Raw genomic sequence first — 20,201 nt, forward strand, 5'->3', positions numbered from 1 at the left:
GGCAGGGGTGGCAATCATGATCTCACAGTAAAAATAGATTTAATTAAAAGAGATAATCAGGGAAACTACATTATGCTAAAAGGTACAATAGACAATGAAGTAATATCAAAATTTTGTACAGCACATTTTTCTTATAAAAGCCTCATTCTTCAAATATATACCAAGTATAGAACTTAGTCAAATTTATAAAAATAAGAACTGTTCTCCAATTGATAAATGGACAAGAGATATAACAAGCAGTTTTCAGAAGATGAAATCAAAGCTATCTATAGTCCTGTGGAAAAAAAAAATGCTCTGAATCACTATTGATTAGAGAAAAGGTCTTTAGATTTGGCAATCGAGATCATTAGTAACTTTGGAGAGAGCAGTTTCAACTGAATGATGAGGTCAGAATCCAGACTACAAAGAATTAAAAAGACAAAAGATAGGAAATAGAAGCCTCAAATTTTTCAGTGACATATGAGGCAAGGTCCTCAGTTCAAAAAATAGGGAGAGGGGAAATTATGTACAAAAGGTACAAAAGGTGGGGCAGCTAGGTGATGCAGTGGATAGAGCACCGGCCCTGGAGTCAGGAGTACCTGAGTTCAAATCCGGCCTCAGACACTTAACACTTACTAGCTGTGCGACCCTGGGCGAGTCATTTAACCCCAGTTGCCTCACTAAAAACAAACAAAAAAAGGTACAAAAGGATAGATGAAAAGGTTTGAAAAAAATGCTTTGGTGAGTAGCATGGTTAATCATTTGGGACAGTATAAAAGGATTGCCTTGCCACTATGAGTACCCAGTTGAGATTATGTATCATAAATTTGTAGTAGACCAATCAGCAGAGTTTCATGATTTTTTCCAGCATTGTGCAGCATCACACAAGTAGTAGCAAAGGTGGATGATTGCTGGTGCTTGGCAGGGGAAGATCTTTGATAGGCTAAAGGGACAGAGAGAAGAGGAAAATGTAAAGTGGCACTGATTCACCAAGGGGTGAGGATGTGGAAGGGAAGAGAGAGTAAACAATGTAAGGGTGATGGCCTGAGAAAGAACTAAGGGGTGAAGGGATTGGAGGTTGTGTTATAAAGATGAAGAATGAGGTTTGAAGTCACAAGACTGAGGGAGAGGTAGAATAACAGATTATGATCAGATAGAGGAATTTCATGAACATGAATGTGAAACATTTGTGGGTGTTGGCAAGATCAAAGGTATGACCATCTCTGTGTGTAACTCTAGTGGGATGGAAGAATAAGTCTTAGGAAATAAGTAAGTTGAGGAATTGAGAAGTTAGGATGTTTGAGAGAGTATCAATATATATGTTGAAGTGTCCCTGCTTTGAGTTGTAGAGGAGCAAAGAACTGTGAGCCAAGCGCCAAACTCATTGACAAAGGAGGGAGAGTATCCTGGATATCTAGACAATGGCTGCCAAAATCCTGATTGGGTCATACATATACACACATACATATATACACACACGTACATATGTACATACATACATTCATTCATACATGTGTGTATGTGTGTGTGTTTGGAGAGGTTACTGAGTGGTGGTGGGAGAAGGAGGAAGTGGCAGTGGGAAATACTCTAACTCTCCCCTCCACCCTAACCTTGATCAGCAAGTGGTTGGGGTATGAATAAAAGTGCAACTAGTGCTGGTAAAGGTAGCCAGGGAAGCTGGATCGTCAGGAGAGAGCCAGATGTAAGTTCAAGAAAATGGAGCAAGGAAGAAATGAAAATGTTTAAGGATATAAGATGAAAGCTAGTTTGTGACCATTTAAGCAGGCATACCAGAGAGCACAGTGAAAGGGTTGGGTAGCTTTAGAGTGGTGGTTGGGGGGGGGGGGGTAAATAATGGGCAAAAATAATAATGACAATGGGAATCAATGGGAAACAGAATGGGGTTGGAATAATGGCAAATGGGGTTTGAAAATCATTGAGGTGGGGTGTATATGATGAGGTAGAAGTATCTTAGTCATTGAAGAATAAGTTCAGGTAGGTTATCATTGTCCATAAAGTTTTGGATTCAGGTGGAGTTGTCCAAGGCTGTCTGTCAGCTGTGTGTGGCTGGAGAGAAGTTTTTTGTTTGTTTGTTTTGGTTCGGTTTTGTGTTTTGGTTTTTGGTTTGGGGCAGGGCAATGAGGGTTAAGTGACTTGCCCAGGGTCACATAGCTACTAAGTGTCAAGTGTCTGAGGCCAGATTTGAACTTGGGTCCTCCTGAATCCAGGACTGGTGCTTTATCCACTGTGCCACCTAGCTGCCCCTGCAAAGAAGTTTTGAGAACAGCCACATAGGAAGGAGCAAAGGACCCCTATGGAGCTATAAGTAGGGTGCCTAGTGTGTGATGGAATGGCTGTTCAGGGAGGCAGACACAGACACTTTTCAATTTAGCAAACATTTATTAAGAGCCTACTGTGTGCCAGACACCACTCATTGCTTAGATATAAATGAAAAATGACAGTCCTCCCTACAAAGGGCATACAATTTAATGGTGGACAAGCATTGGAAGGTATAAGACAGGGACAGATAAAGGTATAGGGTGTTACGTGATAGAAATACCACAAATACTCTAGGAAACTTGAGGAGATCACTTTCAGCTGGGGTGTTCATGGAAGAAGAGAACACTAGATTGGAGTCTTCAAGAAAGGGAGAGGTTCCAACAGGCGGAGATAAGAAAGGAATCCATTCCTGGTGTGACCGAAGGCCTTCACAAATGAACAGAAGCAGAAGACACAAGCACCAGCTAGTAGTCTATAATAAATAGAATACAATATGCATGAAGGAGATCAGATGAAATAAGTAAGAAAGGTGAATGGGGGCCAGGTATGGAAGTTCTTGAATGGCAGGAGAGGAGTTGGCATTTTATCCTGAGGACAGTGGAAGCCATTGACAAGTTTGGAGCAAGGCAGAGACATACTCCAATTTTTGCATTAGGAAGATTATTTTGGCAACTGGCCAGAAGGAACCAGGTCAGAACACCATTGCTAATCCTGATTTGTGCAAGCAGACTCATATAACATTGCCCCAGACATTTATTTTGCATTAATACGTTCTACTAATGACACCCATTTCTACAACACTTAAGAGTATACAAAGTACACTCATCCCAATAACCGTATGGGGATAGGTTTTACCATTCCAGTTTTACAAAAAAAGAATCCAAAACTTGGGGAATAGCTCTCCTGACTCTGAGGCTGTGTTCTTTCCACTGCATTACATAAAACTGTCCAGGAATATCAGTCAACCAAGATGTAAATTGAAAGATCAGCAGTGATCTGACCCAAGCACTTGAGCCTATGTGGTATTAACTCTTGTGAGCACTAACGTGCTTGCCCCATTGCTTCTCAACATGGGTGAGCATTGGTCCTATGGAACTAACTGCCCCTTCTAACATTGTTTCCCTTAATGTTGTATTTTTGTGGGACTAGTTAATGAGAGTAGGTGGGTTATACCTGTATTTATGAACCCTCTGATTCTCTCTGAATCTCTCCAAGAGGGCAAGGAGGGAGAGCAAAGGGGAACATCCCTAGTGACTGATGGTTTTTTGCTTCCTATTCCATAGTATATAACACTGTTATTGACATCTATTGCTCTGTAATTGTCAGTAAAAGGGCTGACTCTTTAAAATCCCCAAATAAGTACTTGAAATAAAGTTCTACATTTTGCTTCTGTCAGCTGTGTGAATGCTAGAGCTAGAAAGAGCAAATAAATCACAGGTGTAAGAGAGGCATGGTGAGAGTTGGGCACATTTCTCCATTATTTCTGTCAGTTTCCATTGTTTTTCAGATGGGGGTCCCGGGTGAATACTAATTGGGGGTGTGAGCAGAGAAGCCACAGAGACTGGTGAGCACAATCCAACTGTTAGGTGGTGGCCACAACACAGTCCATTAGCACAGGCTTCCCCCACCCCTCCACAACACTGTCATCCCTCTGTTTCACCAGTTTTCCAGCCTTCCTATCTCTCTCCCCATTCCCTTCCTAGTGCTCTCTTCTAAAAAACAAAATTGAAATCCTGTCACACATTTCATAGGGCAGTTGGGAAGGGAGCGGGATCCATAGAGTCGACAGACCAAATCTTCACCCCAGTCAATAGTGACCACAGACCAATCCAGGGCTCTATTTTTGGTACATCTTAGAATCAGAGAATGTTAGGGCATAGATCATAGAATGTCAAGACTGAAAAACACCTTAGGCCAGAGAATGCTCCACCTCGAAGGGAACTTTGAATATAGGATCTTAGAAAACAACATGCAGTGTTGGAAAGGATCTCAGATATGGTAGGCCAACCCCCTCTTTTTGAACAAGAGGAAACTGAAACCCGAAGAGGTTCACAAAGGATGTGGAATTTGGGACTCCAGATGCAATGCTGCTTCCTTTATGCCATTCTGCCTTTCTAGCATGCATCTATATTAGATCATAAAATGCAGAATATTAGAAATAGAACTTTACAACCTAGAATGTTAGTGCCAGAAGCAACCTTAAAACATAGAATGGTAAAGATAAAGGGGTTCTTAGAATGCAGAATGTTAGAAATAGAGGCGACCTTAAAATATATAATGTCAGAACTGAAAGGGTACTTAAAATACATAATGTTTAAAGCCTTGGGATATTGCAACATAGAAACAGAGATTTAGAGTTTGAAAGCTATTTAGAGATCATCCAGGGTTTCTTGATGTAGGGTCCATGGATCTAGGGGTGTGTTTGTCTTTTTCAATATTTTAGTAACTGTAATTCAATATAATTGGCTTTGTGTTTATTTTGTACATTTAAGAGACATTATTCTGAGAAGAGATCCATAGGCCTCAGACTTCAGGGGTTCATGACACCAAAAAAAGGCTAAGAATCTCTGATCTTGTCCAATTCCCTCATTTTAGAAATGAAGAAACTAAGGCCCAGAGAGGTTAATTGTCTTGCCCAAGGTCACAGAAAGTAAGTGGCAGAACTCCGATTTGAACCCATGTCCTCCAAATCTAATGTTTTTTCCACTATTGTCAGAGCAGAAAGGAGCCTTAGAAAGCCAAAGGAAAGAATCTTAAAAGAGAGAATGTTAGAGTTGGAAGAGACCTTAAAGCACATATAATATTAGAACTCATAATGTCAGAGTAAGAAAGGATTTCAGCAATCATACAGTCCAACTCCTTCCATCAGAAATGGGAAAACCAAGGCCCAGAAAGATTAAATGTTTTACAAAGGCCTCACAGCTCATAAAGTAGCAGAATTTGGGATTTGAACTCAGGTTCTGAAACTCCAAATTCCTTACATTTTGTACCTTATAGTAACTTTTTCCTTAAAATGTTGTCATTTACATAAACCGCATGTTAAGTCTCTGGAAGCTCTATGATTATAACTGATTTCTTTAAGTTTTCCTTAAATAAATGTTTCTTGAAAATTTGGTCCCCAGTAAATCTTAATAAGGTCATAGAACATTAGATCTGAAAGGGGCCTTCAAGACTATCTTATCCAACCCACTCATTTAATTTATAAGGGGAAACTTAGACCCAGAGAAGGCAAGTGAGTGTGCCCAGTGTCTCAGAATGAGTTAGTGATACAGGCACGTACCATAGTCTAGTGTATCCCTACTACAACTCTCAGAGGGAAGAGAACTAGAAGGTACGTAAATACAGGTATACCCCACTACTGTCCTTAACTGGTCCTGCAAGCATGCAGCATTAGAAGAAATAATGAGAGAGGGAGGGGGAGAGAGACAGATGGAAGAAGAGAGGAAGATCTGGATCCACCTTGAATGTCAAAATGAATGTTGACTTTTTCAGATTAATTTTTTCTAATCTAATCATAATAATGTTTCTTGAGCCAGTTATTTTGAAAAACTAAAGATCACTCAAAGATCTAATATGGGGGTGGAGCAGACAGGGTAGGAGGGCAGAGATAAGTGACAAACAGAACCGCTGGTGTGAATGGCCCAAGAACCCAGCCAGGTTCAGTACCATAGACCTCGAATCCTTTGGGCCTCTTCCAGTCCTGAGATGCTATGCTGATCTCTAGCTGCCTAAGTGTTGTGTCCTTCAGGATAGCAGTTTTCTTTGTGAGATAGTCTGATGTCAAGAAGAGAAGTGATAACTTCCTATGTTTTGTCCTAGGTCGGTCTCTGTGTGGAGTCTTGTGCCCTGTTCTACATGGCATGTTTGAGAGGCAGCTGTGGGTCTCAGTGCATAGACTGCTAAACCTGGAGTCAGGAAGACCTGATTTCAAATCTGGCCTCAGATACTTACTAGCGAGACAAGTCACTTAACCTCTGTTTGCCTCAGTTTCCTTTGTAACACAGGGATAATAATAGCACCAACCTCCCGGGATCGTTGTGAGGATCAAATGAGATAATATTTGTAAGGCAATTTGCAAACCTTAAAGCACTTTATAAATACTCTCTGTGATGGATGATGAAAGACAAGCTGGAGGGACTGGAGACCTTGGCATAAGAGGATGTGCTGAAGTACCTGGAAGTGTTGAGCTTAGGAAAGAGATGACCTCCAGGAAAGAACAAAGTTAGTGGAAAAAAGGCTGAATTCTGAGGACAAAGACCAGGGTTCAAATCTTGGCTCTGCCTCTTGACTATCTGTGGCACTTTGGGCAAACTACTTAACCTCTCTAGTCTTCATTTTCCTTGTCTACAAAATGAGGAGATCAGAGTGGATGACTTCTGAGATCTTGCACAACTCTCAAAGCCAGTGTTCCTGTGGCATGAAACTGGATTTGACAAGCATTTGAAGCAACACCACACTGAAGAATGCAGGGAAGAGCTTGTTTTTATTGGTACTAATGGGCAGAACTACATTCAGGTGTGTGGAAGCTACAGCGGCAGATTTCAGCTCAGTATAAGGGGAAATTACCTCATGACACAATTCAGTTCAGTTCAATAATGTAGTAGTGGAATAGATTCTCTAAAGAGGTAGTGGATTTCTTGTCACTGAAGGCCTTCAAGCAGAGGCTGGAGAACCGCTTGCCAAAAGGGATTCAGATCAGATCTGTACAGGCTTGACTAGATGCTCTTTTCCTTCTCACAGAATTCTGGTCATGCTCTTTGTAATGGTGTCTCCTATAGCTTCACCCCTTCCCTCCTTCCAGATATGGCTGTAGCTTCACCAGATAGATCTCCTCCCATGTTCTCTACATGCTTACACTTTAAGGATGCTGACCCTCTAATGCCAAATTTAGCTTCTTATCCAAAGCCACACTGATTCACATGAGAGCACCAACATTTAGTCCCACCAAAGCTTAATTTATCAAATAATTTAAAGTGGTTTTAAAAAAAATTATTAGCTAATTTTTCAGGGTAGAATTTACAGTCATGATTAGTGTATCCTAATGATGTTTCATTAATGTAGCAGGATAAAATACAGAGGACTGAAATTCTCTGGCCACAAATTTACAACATAGATCAGTTTATTTTTGGAGATCTGAAGAATTAGCTACTGTAAATAAAGACTCTAATAAGATTTCTCCGGGAAAGAGGTGAACTTACAGTAATGTGGGTGATATATTATTAATTAATTAATAACTCTTACCAGGGTGCTGCATAAATTAACAGGAAAGCTGATGAAAGAGCTTAATACAAAGTATTCTGTCGAATTTTAATTTCTAAGGGAGCAATCCTCCACTCAAGTCAGCCTCTGATGCCTCCTTATGGCATGGAAGTGACACTGTATTCTCAAGGGCTCCGTCAGAGGAATACAACCTCTGGCAGGACCCGCAAGCTGGAAGGGCTTTGATGACGGCCTCAGCAATTGGTGTGGGTGTGGGCGTGGGCGTGTGTGTGGGTGTGTGTGTGTGTGTGTGGCTGGCTGGCTGGCTGGCTAAGTATGGAGCTCAGCACCATCAGAAGAGGAAGGGTTGAATTCTGTATCTATGGAGAGTATCTGAAAATCCTATCACTGTAGGGCTTCAGACAGAGGCTATAGGACCTCTCAGAGGGGATGTGGTGGTAAAAAAAAAAATCCCATTCAATTCTGGTTTAGACTAGAATCACCTGAGGTCACTTCCAGCTTTGAGATTTTGGAATGATCACAAAATCATATGTCCTTAGAAGTATTTGTTTTTATTTCTTTTTCCCCCACTCTGTTGACAAAATAATCTCACTTAGGACTTTGTACCATCCCCTGACTGGGCTATAAGCTTGATGAGGAAAAGGACCCTATCCAAATATCCTCTCTTTCTCAGGGCTTAATGTAGGACTTTGTATGCCATAGTCACTCAATAAAAAGACTAGATTATTATCGGCCGTAATAATAGCTAATGTGTATGTAGCACTCAAAGGTTTGCAAAGCACTTGACAAACTTTGCACTTGAGCCCCACAGTACCCTTGTGAGATCAGCAGAAGTGACAAGACATATTTATGATCACACAGCTAGTAGATGTTGGAAGCAGAATTTTAATCTAAGCCTTCCTGACTTCAGTGTAGTACTCTGCCTACCTTTCTACCCCACAGCCAGCATCTCTGATATTTCCATTGTATTTTGACCAGCGTCTGACCAGTGTGGCTAGTCGTCTTACCCAGATCTCTCTCCCCTGCTTCTCACAAGCTGTGTAGTTTATGAAGCCCTTTCTTGTTGGAATGATCATTATCCCCATTTTACAGATGAGGGCAGCTCGGCGGCTCACAGTGTATACACATTCGTGCCCCACCCCCAAACACATGCATCTCATTTAGCTCCCGTTGTCCTCAGGCAGGAGTGCCCCCTCTGCTTATCAGCTGTGCTAGTGGAACAAGGGGTCTAACCCCACTGTCAAATGGAACAATAGACCTTCCACTGCTTCCCCCATGAGGGGCCGTGAGGAAGGGACTTTGTAAACCTGAAAGCAGCAAACAGCAGCCCTCATCACCGTTATGTCACTGTTAGCATCCTCCATAGAAGCCTGCTGGAGGAGGACCCACTAATAGAATTACCATTGGCCATTTCTCCTTCCGGCTACACGGTGATTTTATTTTTACAGTAATCATTCCGGGGTTAATTGGCCTTTTACAAAACTTTTTTTTAATGCCCCTCCCCCCTTCCCATGTAATTATTGCATTGTGGATAGTTTCCTAAAGTAGTTCCAATGAGGTACTTTAGCAGAAAGACTCCAGAGCTGAGTAGGCCTTAATAAGCCATTTGATAGGTGGTTTAGGTCATCGTTTGGTTAGGGTTTTCTATTTTGCATTTCCTACTTGAGCTGCTACATGGTGTGATGGAATCAAACACTAACCCCAAAATCAGGAGACCCAGGTTCATGGCCCAGCCCCTCTCCTGATTAGCAAGAAGGTACTCTGGGACTTGGGATCTTTGTCTTTAACCCTTAAAAAATAATGTGGTGGTGGTGGCCATGGCACCGAACTTGAAGGATTGTTACCAAGGCATGGAAGTGGGGAAGCACAGAGAGTATGTGAGAGTGCACTGAGGAGCGTCCATGAGATGCAGCTGCAAAGGAAGCTGGTTCCAGATTATGGAGAGCTCTGAGCTCCAGGCAGAAGAGGCAGCGTGTTACAGGGGCAAGAGCCCTGGCTCTGGAGTGAGAGGACCCAGGTTCAGATCCCACCCCTCACACCACCTGTGTAGCCATGAGCAAGTCCTTTAACCTCCCTGAGCCTGGATTTCCTCATGTGCAAAATGAAGAGGTTGGACTAAGTGGCCTCTGAGGTGCCTTCTAGCCCTAGATCTGTGATACCAACTTGACTGAAGTTTGGGGGCAAAGGAGTAACAGGACCATATCTTATATTCTTAAGAGCATAGGAAGGATGGATTAGAAGGAATAATAAACATAATGACATGTATAAAGGACTGTAATGTTTGCAAAATATACATGGCTCATCTTGCCCCATGAGGGAAGTGCTACAGATATTACCATCCCAGTTTTACAGATAAAGAAACGGAGGCTCAGAGAAGTTCAGTGATTTGCCCAAGGTCACACAGCTAATATCAGGGGCAAAATTAGAATCTAGCTCTCTCATGACTGCAAGTTCATTGTTCCCTCCTCTGTTCTACTTCTCTTGCTTCTCTTAAAAAATCTCTGAAATCCCTTTTGGCTGTAAGGCCTAGTGTCTTCAAAGGTAGAGACCAAGCAAGCAACAGTAACAGGAAGCCTTAGATGTGCTCTGTGGACTGATGGAACTTTCTGGCGTCCTGAACTCTGGGGTCTAAGCCCAGTGAACTTAAGGGGATGCACTAGAGCATTCCCTCGCCTGCTGGGCAGATTCCAGGCATTATTGAGAGTCCCGGGAGAGAGACTTGGGTCACTGTACAAATTTCCCAACATCAGGCGTCCTCACATCAACTGCCTCAGTCAAAGTATCACTCTCTGAAAGTCTTTCCTGTTTTGCCAGCCATAGAGCAAAGAGCTGGCTTTTCCCAGTGAACTTGGGATATGTGATGTAGCTGCCCAGGAACTCCCCAAGCCAGCCCGACTTCAGCTGTTCCATGACTTGTATGTTATCCATGTGTCTTCTGACCTTTTTTCTTTCTTGTTCCAGGTCACGCGATGTTTAAACTTACCTATCTAAGCAATCACGACTACAAACATCTCTACTTTGAGTCAGATGCTGCTACTGTCAATGAGATTGTGCTGAAGGTGGGTGCCCTTCCCAGCTGAGATCTTGAATATAATAACACTTCAATATTTCAGTTTCTCCATGATGTTATCAGCATGGATGCATACTCCCTTCACTACTCTAGCTGTAGCCATTTTTCCTGCTATATAGTTCTTGACCATGTCTTTCCATCAATCCTCCTTATAGGATTCAACTTAATAGGAAGGGCTGGGTTCAGATCCTGCCTTAGATCTCCTAATTTGCCTCTGGGGCAGTCATTTAACCTTCTGTATTCCTGTTTATCTCTGAATCTGCCCTGTGACCTCCAAGTCCACTGACCCTCGGTTTTCTCCTAGGACATTTCCCCTGCACTGGCCACTCTTTCCCCTTTTCCCCAGCTTGACCTTTGATAAGCCAGTTCAGCTCTTGAGTCCCTGACCCTGTCACCCATTGCACCCTGCCAAGCCTCAGCCTTGGGTGATGCCTACCAGTCTCCAGCGTGACTCCTACCAACATGCTGTGGAATGAAGATGGAGAAAATCACATGACTTTTCTGACTGGGTCCACTACAGATTTACATTATACAACTTCAGATAGGCCCCTCAGTATCTCTAGGCAGTCCTATTGTACAGTCCCTTATATACTCATCCCACTCTCCACAGTCTTTTCCAAAGCTTTTCCTTCCTCCTCAAAACTCATGGCTCCCCCTCCTTGTACCCTCTGAGTTGAAAATCTTGCCTCATGTTTTACAGGAAAAACTGAAGCCATTTGCTATGAAGTCCTCCTGCTCCCCTCTTCATCATCTCCTGTCACTCAGATGCCTTCTGCCGCTATCTCCTCCTTCACTCCTGTCTCACCTGGAGATGGCCTTGCTGCTTACCAAGCCTTCTCTCCCTGCTTACGTGGTCGCATTCCATCCAGACTCCTCCAACAGACTTCCTCCTGTCTTCCCTACTCTGTCACTTATTTTCAGTCCCTCCCTATCTACTAGCTGTGTCCTGACTGCCTACAAACATACTCATGTCTCCCCATCCTCAAAAAACCTTCTCCTCCTCCTCCCACTATACTATTACCCTGTATCTCTTCTGCTTTTTATACCTAAACTCCTCAAGAGGGTTGTCTACAACAGGTGCTTCCACTTTCTATCTTCTTATTCTCTTTTTAACCCCTTATGATCCAGCTTCTGACCTTATCTTTCCACTGAAACTGCTCTTCCAATGATCTCTTAGTTGCCAACCCCAATGGCTTTTCCTCAATCCTCATTCTTCTTGACCCCTCTGCAGCCTTTGATGTTGTGGGTGATCGCCTCTTCTCTTTGATACTTTCCTCTCTGGAGTTTCAGGACACCACTCTCTCTTGGTTCTCCTTCTACCTACCTCTCTGACTACACAGTGCCTGACTTATAGTAGGCACCTAATAAATGTTTACTGACTGATTGACTGACTAAATGTACATATGTATGAGCCTATGAATTTCAAGCATACAAAGTGCTTTCCTAACCTTATATGATTGGCAATTTTTAACCCTAATTGACAGTTGGGGAAACTGAAATTCAGGTAAAGTGACTTGCCCAGGCTTACAGAAGTAGTAAGTCATAGATTCAGAGGGACCTTACCAGTCATTCTAGTCCAGTCTTCTCATTTTTTCAGAGAAGAAAACAGACCTGGGAGGGGGGTGCAGCTAGGTGGCGCAGTGGATAGAGCACCGGCCCTGGAGTCAGGAGTACCTGAGTTCAAATCTGGCCTCGGACACTTTACACGTACTAGCTGTGTAACCCTGGGCAAGTCACTTAACCCCAATTGCCTCACTAAAAAAAAAAAAGAAAGAAAGAAAAAAAAACAGGCCTAGAGAGGAGAAAGGTTGCCAGCTACTCAGCAAAGCACTTCCTCTTTCTGGTTGTCAGTTTCTGCATCCGTTAAATGAAGATAATGACATAAGGTTGTTAGAAGGAGCTCATGCCTTCTGAGTCCCCATCCAGCTTGTCTCTTTGCCCTGTTTCGTAAACTATAGGGTGAAATTTCTTAGTAGTGGAGAATGCTGTATCTAATGCCTGTTTGGTCAGTCTTTCCTAAAAGCTGCCCTTCCCTTCAGAATTCATAGGGGATGCACAGAGTGTTTCATCAAGCCCTCATCTGTCTCTGAAGTAGAGTTTGGGGGGATGCTAGAACCATAGATCTACGGCCAGAGGGACCTAAGAGACCATGGAGTCCAACCCTCTACCTCCCCGCTTTTAACAAAAGAAGAAAGTGAGACCCAGCAAAATTAAGGAACTTGCCCACAGGTACCCAAGGATTTGAACCCAAGTCTTGATTTAGCCCTCTTTCCATTACACCATTTTGAGGATGCTGCTGCTGAACATCTTGTAGATGTTGTGTATAAAATAGCCACTCCCTAAACCCTATCCAAGGGGAAACTGTTTCCTAGAAACTCAAAGGATTTCAGGATAGCTTGGTCCTTAGGTCAGCTTTATGGGGAGGCTCCCATGATCATTGGGGTAGGGGAAAAGAATGGTGTGGCTGACCTTGGAGTTGGGAGGAGGCCTGGCTTCAGTTTGCAGCCTTGCCTCTCATGAGCTATATGACCCTGGACAAGTCACACATGTCACCAGCTTCCAAGGATATTAGGAGAAAAGGACTTTATGAACCTTAAAGCAGAATAGAAATGTGAGTGGTTATTACTCCCCACACATTGACCCTGCCCATGCAGATTTGTCCATCAGAACAGCTATATGCAGGGCCCTGGGCTGCCCTCTAGAACCGTCCCCTCTCATTGGAAGATGGCCTAGAAATACCCGCAGAGCAGGGCTCCCTGGGAGAGTCATGTGCAAGAGAGCCCCAGCCCCCAGGGCAGTGCCCAGTTCTGATACATACCTGCTGCCTGTGGGACCTCAAGCAAGGTACGACCCCCTTTGAGATTGTTTGCTTCTTTACGAAATACTTTTCCCTCTTCCCTTCCCCTCCTCCCACCTGCTCTTCATTCCAGAAACACTGACCTTCTTGCACCCTCTCAAGTTCCCATGCCTCTTCCCCAGGCTTCTCCCCTAGGCCTGCTCCTGGCCCTTGTTCTTGTCTTTGTACCCCCAGGGCCTGGCCCAGTGCTCCACATGTATAAAGTGTCCAGTAAATGGTTGCTTTTTAATTCAACAGAAGACAGGTTATGCTGACAATCTCCCTAAGAATAGCTCAAAGCTTGGGGCAACTGGGAGAGTTCTGGTAGGAGGGGGAAGAGTCCCCAGGGGCGAATTCTGGCCCTACTCCTGACAGTTCATGTTTACCTGTGCTTGTCACTTAGCTGCTGTGGTCCTCAGTTTCCACACCATGTTGTTGGGTTCTTTTTATATTATATAATAAGATTCTTTAGAGACCATATAATCCAACCTTCCTCCTAAATATGGACATCAGAAAACCTGGACCAAGGTTCCATCTGTATGACCTTGGACAAGTCACTTTCTCTGTGGGCCTCAGTTTATTAAACTATAAAATGGGGATATCAATACAGGCACTATCTTCTTGGCTGCTGTGAAGGACTGTTGTAAGGCTGGTTTTTGCTTGGTGCTTTGTAACTGTAGAGCACAGCAACAACAACAGAAAGAATTTAAAATAGCCAAAAGTCACACAAGAGGCAAGTATCAGTTTAAGAAAACAGTGTCCTGGGCCTGGGCCCAGAAGCCATCAGGTCGGTTCCAAAGGGCTTCCCAGAGGAACAGGGTTGCAGCTGGACCTTGGAGGTTGCCTAAGATTTGGATTGTCAGAGGAATTGGGGTCAGAGTCGGGGAGGACCCTCAGAGGGTATTTGTGAGACAGTGACATAGATCCCCTGGGCCAGATAAAGAGCAGGAGTTCTTGAGAGACATCGGCCTGCAGCATTGTAAGAACTGGAGCCAGAGCAGAAGCTTTGAGAGCATCCAGGCCAACCGTCATTTTACAAATGAGAAAACAGAGGTCCTGCCATCCCATAGCTCACAGGTTTTGTTTCCTCTGCCAGTGCAGATAAATTCTCTGGAATCTAATAGTCTTTCAATTTAGCATCTCCTGAAGGGCTGAGAGATTGAATGACTTACCAACAGCCACTGTGTGGCAGGTAGGATTTGAGCCTGGACTCCAAAGCCAGGAAGGACACTGTACAAACAACACTGAAGAGAAGCCCTCTGACTGCAGATCCAGCCACCTCATATCTAAGTTTCCCTTAGAAAAGAGTCTTTTGTTTATATAGGCAGTTTGATGGGGGTAATTACTGGGTTTTGTTCCTATAGAGCTTTATACTTTATAAAGTACTTTCCTTGGGGCAGCCCTGTTAAGGATTATTATCCTAATTTTATAGATGACCCTTATGGAGAGGAAATTACTTGCCCAGGGTCATATAGCTAAGTGGCTGATTGAGAATTCAGACCCTGGTATCTCCTGCACCCACACCCACAGCCAGGGAATTCCCCTTTCCCACCTTGAGACTTGGACCTTGGCTAGAACCATAGAAAAATGTCCCCAGCAGATGACATTGTGTTCAGTAGGTTGCTTCTGGAGTTTATTCCAAAGTAAAAGCAGTTTGCGTATCACTGTCAAGAGTTAAATTATTCTCTTAGCCAGACAAGATTCCTCTATACAAAGAGGAAGTTTTAGAGGATAGATGATAATGGTGACAGGTTGATTTGGCAACATGGACATGAGAATTAGCCCCAAAGAGGGAAGGCTGGAGCCATGTGGGGACCATTTCACAGCAGTGGCAATCACAGCCTTGATGATAATATTCCGTGTCAGACATGGCACATGCATGGGGCCCAGAGCAAGGAGGGAGAGAGAGGATTCCTGGAAACACGGCCTGGGGGCGTTAATGACCAGCATTACTAGAACTCCTCTCAAAGAGCTTCTCCCAATGCCCCAGTGTAGTTGGGATAGCAGAAGACACAGTGTCAGAGCTGAAAGGGGCCTTATAACATAAGCTGGTAGAGCTTCAGGGGGGAAAAGGACCTTCAACAATAGGCTGTTCGAGTTTAGAGAGACCTTAGAGATCATCTGGCCTAAATCTTATTTAACGTGGCAAAACTGAAGCCCAGAGAAAGATGGTGATTTGTCCAAAGTCCCACAGCAGTGTAGTGGCAGAGTTGTGTGGACTTCCAGGCCACTGTTCTTCCTACAAAGAGAGCCATGCTGACTCTCTCTGATTTTTTGTGTTTTCCTTTTGTCACCCCAACAAGCTTATAGATTGACAAAGCTCCTTTGCTGAGCAGAAGTGTTGGGGGACTAGGTAAAGAAATATTCCATTACCCCCTCAGATGTTTGGATTTTTTTTTATAGCTGGTATTAAAATATTCAGGACTTCAGGAAGATTCTAGTAAAATTATAATCCTGTGTTTGACATCCAAATAATTTTCACCCCAGCAGATTGATGACAGAAACACAGGTTTATGACTTCAATATGAGATCGTGGAAGATCAAGCACAGAGAAATCATTTTGCCAGGGCAAAACTCTCAGAGCAAATGCTTCCCTACTACCTTTCTCAGGCTCTCTCACACACTTGCACACTCATGCACACTTGCCCATGTGTGTTCATGGGACTTTCAGACCGAAAGGGACCTTCAGCATTAACCTCATAGAGTGCCTCCTATTGATAGATGGGTGATTGGAGGCCCAGAGAAAGGCCATGATTTTCCCAAGGTCACACAACTAGTTTGGGACTGAGTTGGGACTGAAATCCTGGCCTGAGCTCCCTGGCTACCACCAGGGGCTCTCCCCCCACTCCACATGGCCTTCTAGCACTTTCTGCTCACACTGCTATTCCAAACAGGCTGCCATGTCTCAGACTGGCTAACAGTTTGTTCTGTGCTACAGCAGCATTGATTGACTTTAGGAGCTAATGATCGTAATCCTCTTGGAAGATTAAATTTAATTTTCTCCCATCTCTGATTTTTATAGCAATTTAAATGCTCGGTTTTATCTGCCATTCCCAAAATGAAGCAGTAGCATCTCTCTAAGCTTTAGACAAACACTAAATAACTGATAAATGATGCCTTGTTTGCTTCAGGACATTAACCAGATTTTAATTAATTTGGTTAAATTTCCACTTTCGACTTTTTTTATGTTTCTGATTGGAGTGAGGGGAAAGGGGGCAAGATTCTCAAAATTCTCAGTTTCTTGAAAGAGTCTTTTCATTCTTGTCTTCAGCAAACCCTCACAGAGCAGTAACCATCTTGAGCTTGAGGCCAGATACCTTAGGGAGACTTAGGACAACCTGGGCTCTAAAATTTCCTCACCTTTTTGGGCCTCCCTCTTCTTAATCTGTAAAATTGAGGATCTGACCCCAAAGGTCCTTCTAGCTCTAACATTTCCATGTCCTGTAGTCTAAGCTCCCTTCCAAACCTAATATTCTCTGTTCTCGTTGCTTCCTGCTCTAACGTCATATGTTCTAGCATGTCATTGTTTATTAATGATAACTTAAATATTTAGATCTCTTTATAGTTTACAAAGCATATTCCTCACAATAACCTTAATAGATGAGGACATCAAGGCCCAGAAAAGTTAAGTGACATGGCCAGGGGCACATAGCTACTAAATGTCAGAGACGGGATACAAACCTAGATCCAGTGACTACAAAAACTGTGCTGTCTCCAGTGTTCTGACATTTTGCATTAGAAGGCCCCTTCCAGCTCTAACATTACATGTTCTAATATTCTTTTTTCAGAGGTGTCTTCAGCACCAGTATTCTATATTCTAAAGTTCCTTTCATTGCTAACATTCTGTTACAAGGTTCTTTCCAATTCAGACACACCATGCTCTTTCTGTGTTCTTTGGTTCCTTCCAGCTCTGCCATTCAATGTCCTATGCTTCTAAAAGAGGGGAGGTTAGTGAACACAGCAGTTTTGGATGGAGTCATTAGTGTGTTGGGCATTTCCCTGGTAACTCTATGCTTTCTCTATTCTAATCAAGCTGGGACATTTTTGATCGCTAACTCTGCAAGCTTTTGGCATGAATTTCATAGAAATCATCGGACTCTTCAAATTGGGCCCTTTCCATGATAGAGTGATGGAAGCTGTAGCTTTATTGACCATGAAACCTCCCTATATTTTTATGCCGTCAGCTATAAAATGCAATGAAAGTGAGACACTCTACAGTGCATAAAATTGTGCAAGTCTGAAGCCACAGCGTATTAACCAGCTAATGGCAGACCAAAGGGCGTTTTTATCTTTGGATTCTAACATTAATCTTCCATTAAAATTATCTATGTGATTATCACAAAGCACTGGAGATAATAAATGTAAGAAATAGTAGGCTTGTTAAATATCATTTTAAAATACTTTGATCATGGAAGATGTGCCCCCACACATTGAAGAGATTAGATTAGGTGAGTATGCAAACAGTGTAATCAAGGAATGGTTTCTTAGGATTACAGGAATGAGAGTTAGCAAGTACCCCGGAGATCCTGTCCACCCCCTTCATTTTGCTAAGTAAGAAATTGAGGCCCAGAAAGGGGAGAAGATGTGCCCCAACACAGGGAATTAGTGGCAGCACCAGGACTTGAACCCAGGTCCCGTGACTCCAAAGACAGTGCTCTTTCCACTCTGCTTCAGTGCCTATAAAAATGATAAGGGCTCTGATTTCCACATCTCCATACGTTGTCCCGAGTCATCAGGTCAGAGCTGTAGTTCTTCATGATTTATTGTACTCAGCTGGTAATTTGGCGACTGTTCAGCCAAATGACGAGACCCAAGTGTGTCAAACCTGCTGTCCTCAGGCACTCTCTTTGAGTTCCTGCTGCTCGTGCCTATCAGAGCAGAAAGTTTAGACAGGGGCAGGAGGTGCAGTGTGGTTGAGCGAAGGCGACACTTGAAGCGAGAAGACTCAGGAGAACTGGGTTTGCCTTCCGGCTCTGTTCACTCACTAACTCAGGGACCTTGAGCAAGGCACCTCCCTCGTTTTCACTCTGCTCACCTGTGAAATAAAGGGGTTGGATTCTGTGGTTCTTGAGCTCTTCAGGGCATCCATGCAGCAACATCTGGTACCAAACCTTCTCCCTCCAGGGCAGTTTCAGCATTAGGGGGCACTAGACTTTCCCTTGTCTGTACTGTAAGAGAGCAGAAAGAACCCAGAGAGGAAGACTTCTGCTCTTTCTTATAAAGAAGAAAACCAGTGTTTCTAGGTGTAGCTTGTTACATGTTAGTAGAAGTAGTAACAATAGTAATAATAGCTAAGCGTGATCTGTTCATTGATGTCGTCTCATTTGATCCTCAAAACAACCCTGTGGCTTAGTTGCTATTATTATCATCCACATTTTACAGATGAGGAAACCGAGACTGAGAAAGGTAAAGTGACTCTCCAGGGTCACATGGGTTGTAAGTATCTTAGGCAGAATTCCAACTGAGGTCTACCCTCTCCCACCCAGCTTGCCTCTAAGCTGATAGGCTGGGGAGAGGGTCAAAGGACTTAGGACTAAAAGGGGCCTGTGATCCAACCTTCTCATTAGGAAACTGGCCCAGAGTGGTCAGGTGCCTTGCTTACCGAGTCACTGCCACCTCTATGAGAGAAAGCCAGAGTTCACTAGTGCACGCATGCTTGCAAGGAGTTAACTTGTACCCAAGAAATTCCCCTTGGACTGTCCAGTCCAGTGCCTTGGTGCCTTTCACTCTGACAATAGCCTTAGGGGTCTAATAACATTGACATGCAAAGCTCCTACGGTGGTGAGCAGGAGGATAGCTTCAGTTGTTCTGTGAATCCAGGAAAGAGACCTGATTTGTGTCCCAGCACAGCTGTTCGTGTGCTATATGATCTAAAACGAGTGCTTTCACTTTTCTGGACCTCAGTATTCCCTTCTTTAAAATGGGAGGTCTTAGTGGATATATAGGATCCCATCCAGCACCAAATCCTGGGACTCTCTGAAATGCACATAGTCTTCCTTGTCTTCAGATTAATGACCATAGCAGCCTGTGTGAGTGACTGACGAATAATATGTACTCTCCTTCTCTAGGTGAACTATATCCTGGAATCCCGAGCAAGCACTGCCCGGGCTGATTACTTGGCTCAGAAACAAAAGAAACTGAGCAGGAGAACAAGCTTTAGCTTCCAGAAGGAGAAGAAGTCAGGACAGCAGTAATGGCTGGAACAAAAACACTGATGTGCCACCCTTCAAAGCCGCAGCAGCAACAGCCGCAGCAGCCCTCCCACAGCCTTGGTGGGCACCAGCAAGGGGAGGCCCTAGGCTCTGTACAGTTTCTCATGGTTGAAAGATCCTGAACACCATGTTGGGGATGGAATGGAACCCGGAATTTGGTGGGCCGCCCTATGCCCTTTGATCAGAGCCCCTCCAGCTGGAGCTGAGACTCCAATGAGGATAGCAGATATTTGGGTTAGAAGTCAGACAAGATCACATGCTGGGTGAACTCCATTATGTAGCACATACAATCACAAAGAAAAAAAAAAAAGAAGTGACTTCGACTTTTTTTCACTGCCTGATTACAAAAACATTGATATGTAAAAGGGGTCACTCACACCACGATCAAATGTCTTCAAGTTAATACCGAACAAAATGTATACTTTTTTTTTTCTTGTAATAAACTGGCATAATCTTTATCAAGGCATGTAGGATGGACCATTCTTTGGGGCAGAGGGTTTATGTGATTCTTTTTTTAAAATCTTCCAAATTATCAAGGGGCAGATCTTTTAAAAGCATTGTTTGATTCTCTTAGAAGAAATGTTTATTGATAGATCAGTATTTC

The 20,201-nt window shown here is 43.4% G+C and overlaps 1 protein-coding gene across 7 annotated transcripts in view; it reads left to right on the forward strand.

Annotated features, from left to right (window-relative positions):
- MAPKAP1 (MAPK associated protein 1) overlaps positions 1 to 19,894 on the forward strand; it is a 327,671-nt gene extending 307,777 nt beyond the window's left edge. For all 7 annotated transcript variants that reach the window (XM_043986958.1, XM_043986955.1, XM_043986957.1 and 4 more), the window contains 2 exons: positions 10,441 to 10,538; positions 19,454 to 19,894. In XM_043986958.1, coding sequence (XP_043842893.1) covers positions 10,441 to 10,538; positions 19,454 to 19,579 — 224 coding nt within the window. In that variant the 3' untranslated portion in view covers positions 19,580 to 19,894. The remainder of the gene's footprint in view (positions 1 to 10,440; positions 10,539 to 19,453) is intronic.
- The last annotated feature ends 307 nt before the right edge of the window (positions 19,895 to 20,201 follow it).

The sequence above is a fragment of the Dromiciops gliroides genome, chromosome 2, assembly GCF_019393635.1.
Source record: "Dromiciops gliroides isolate mDroGli1 chromosome 2, mDroGli1.pri, whole genome shotgun sequence".
In the NCBI taxonomy this organism is placed as follows: Eukaryota; Metazoa; Chordata; class Mammalia; order Microbiotheria; family Microbiotheriidae; genus Dromiciops; species Dromiciops gliroides.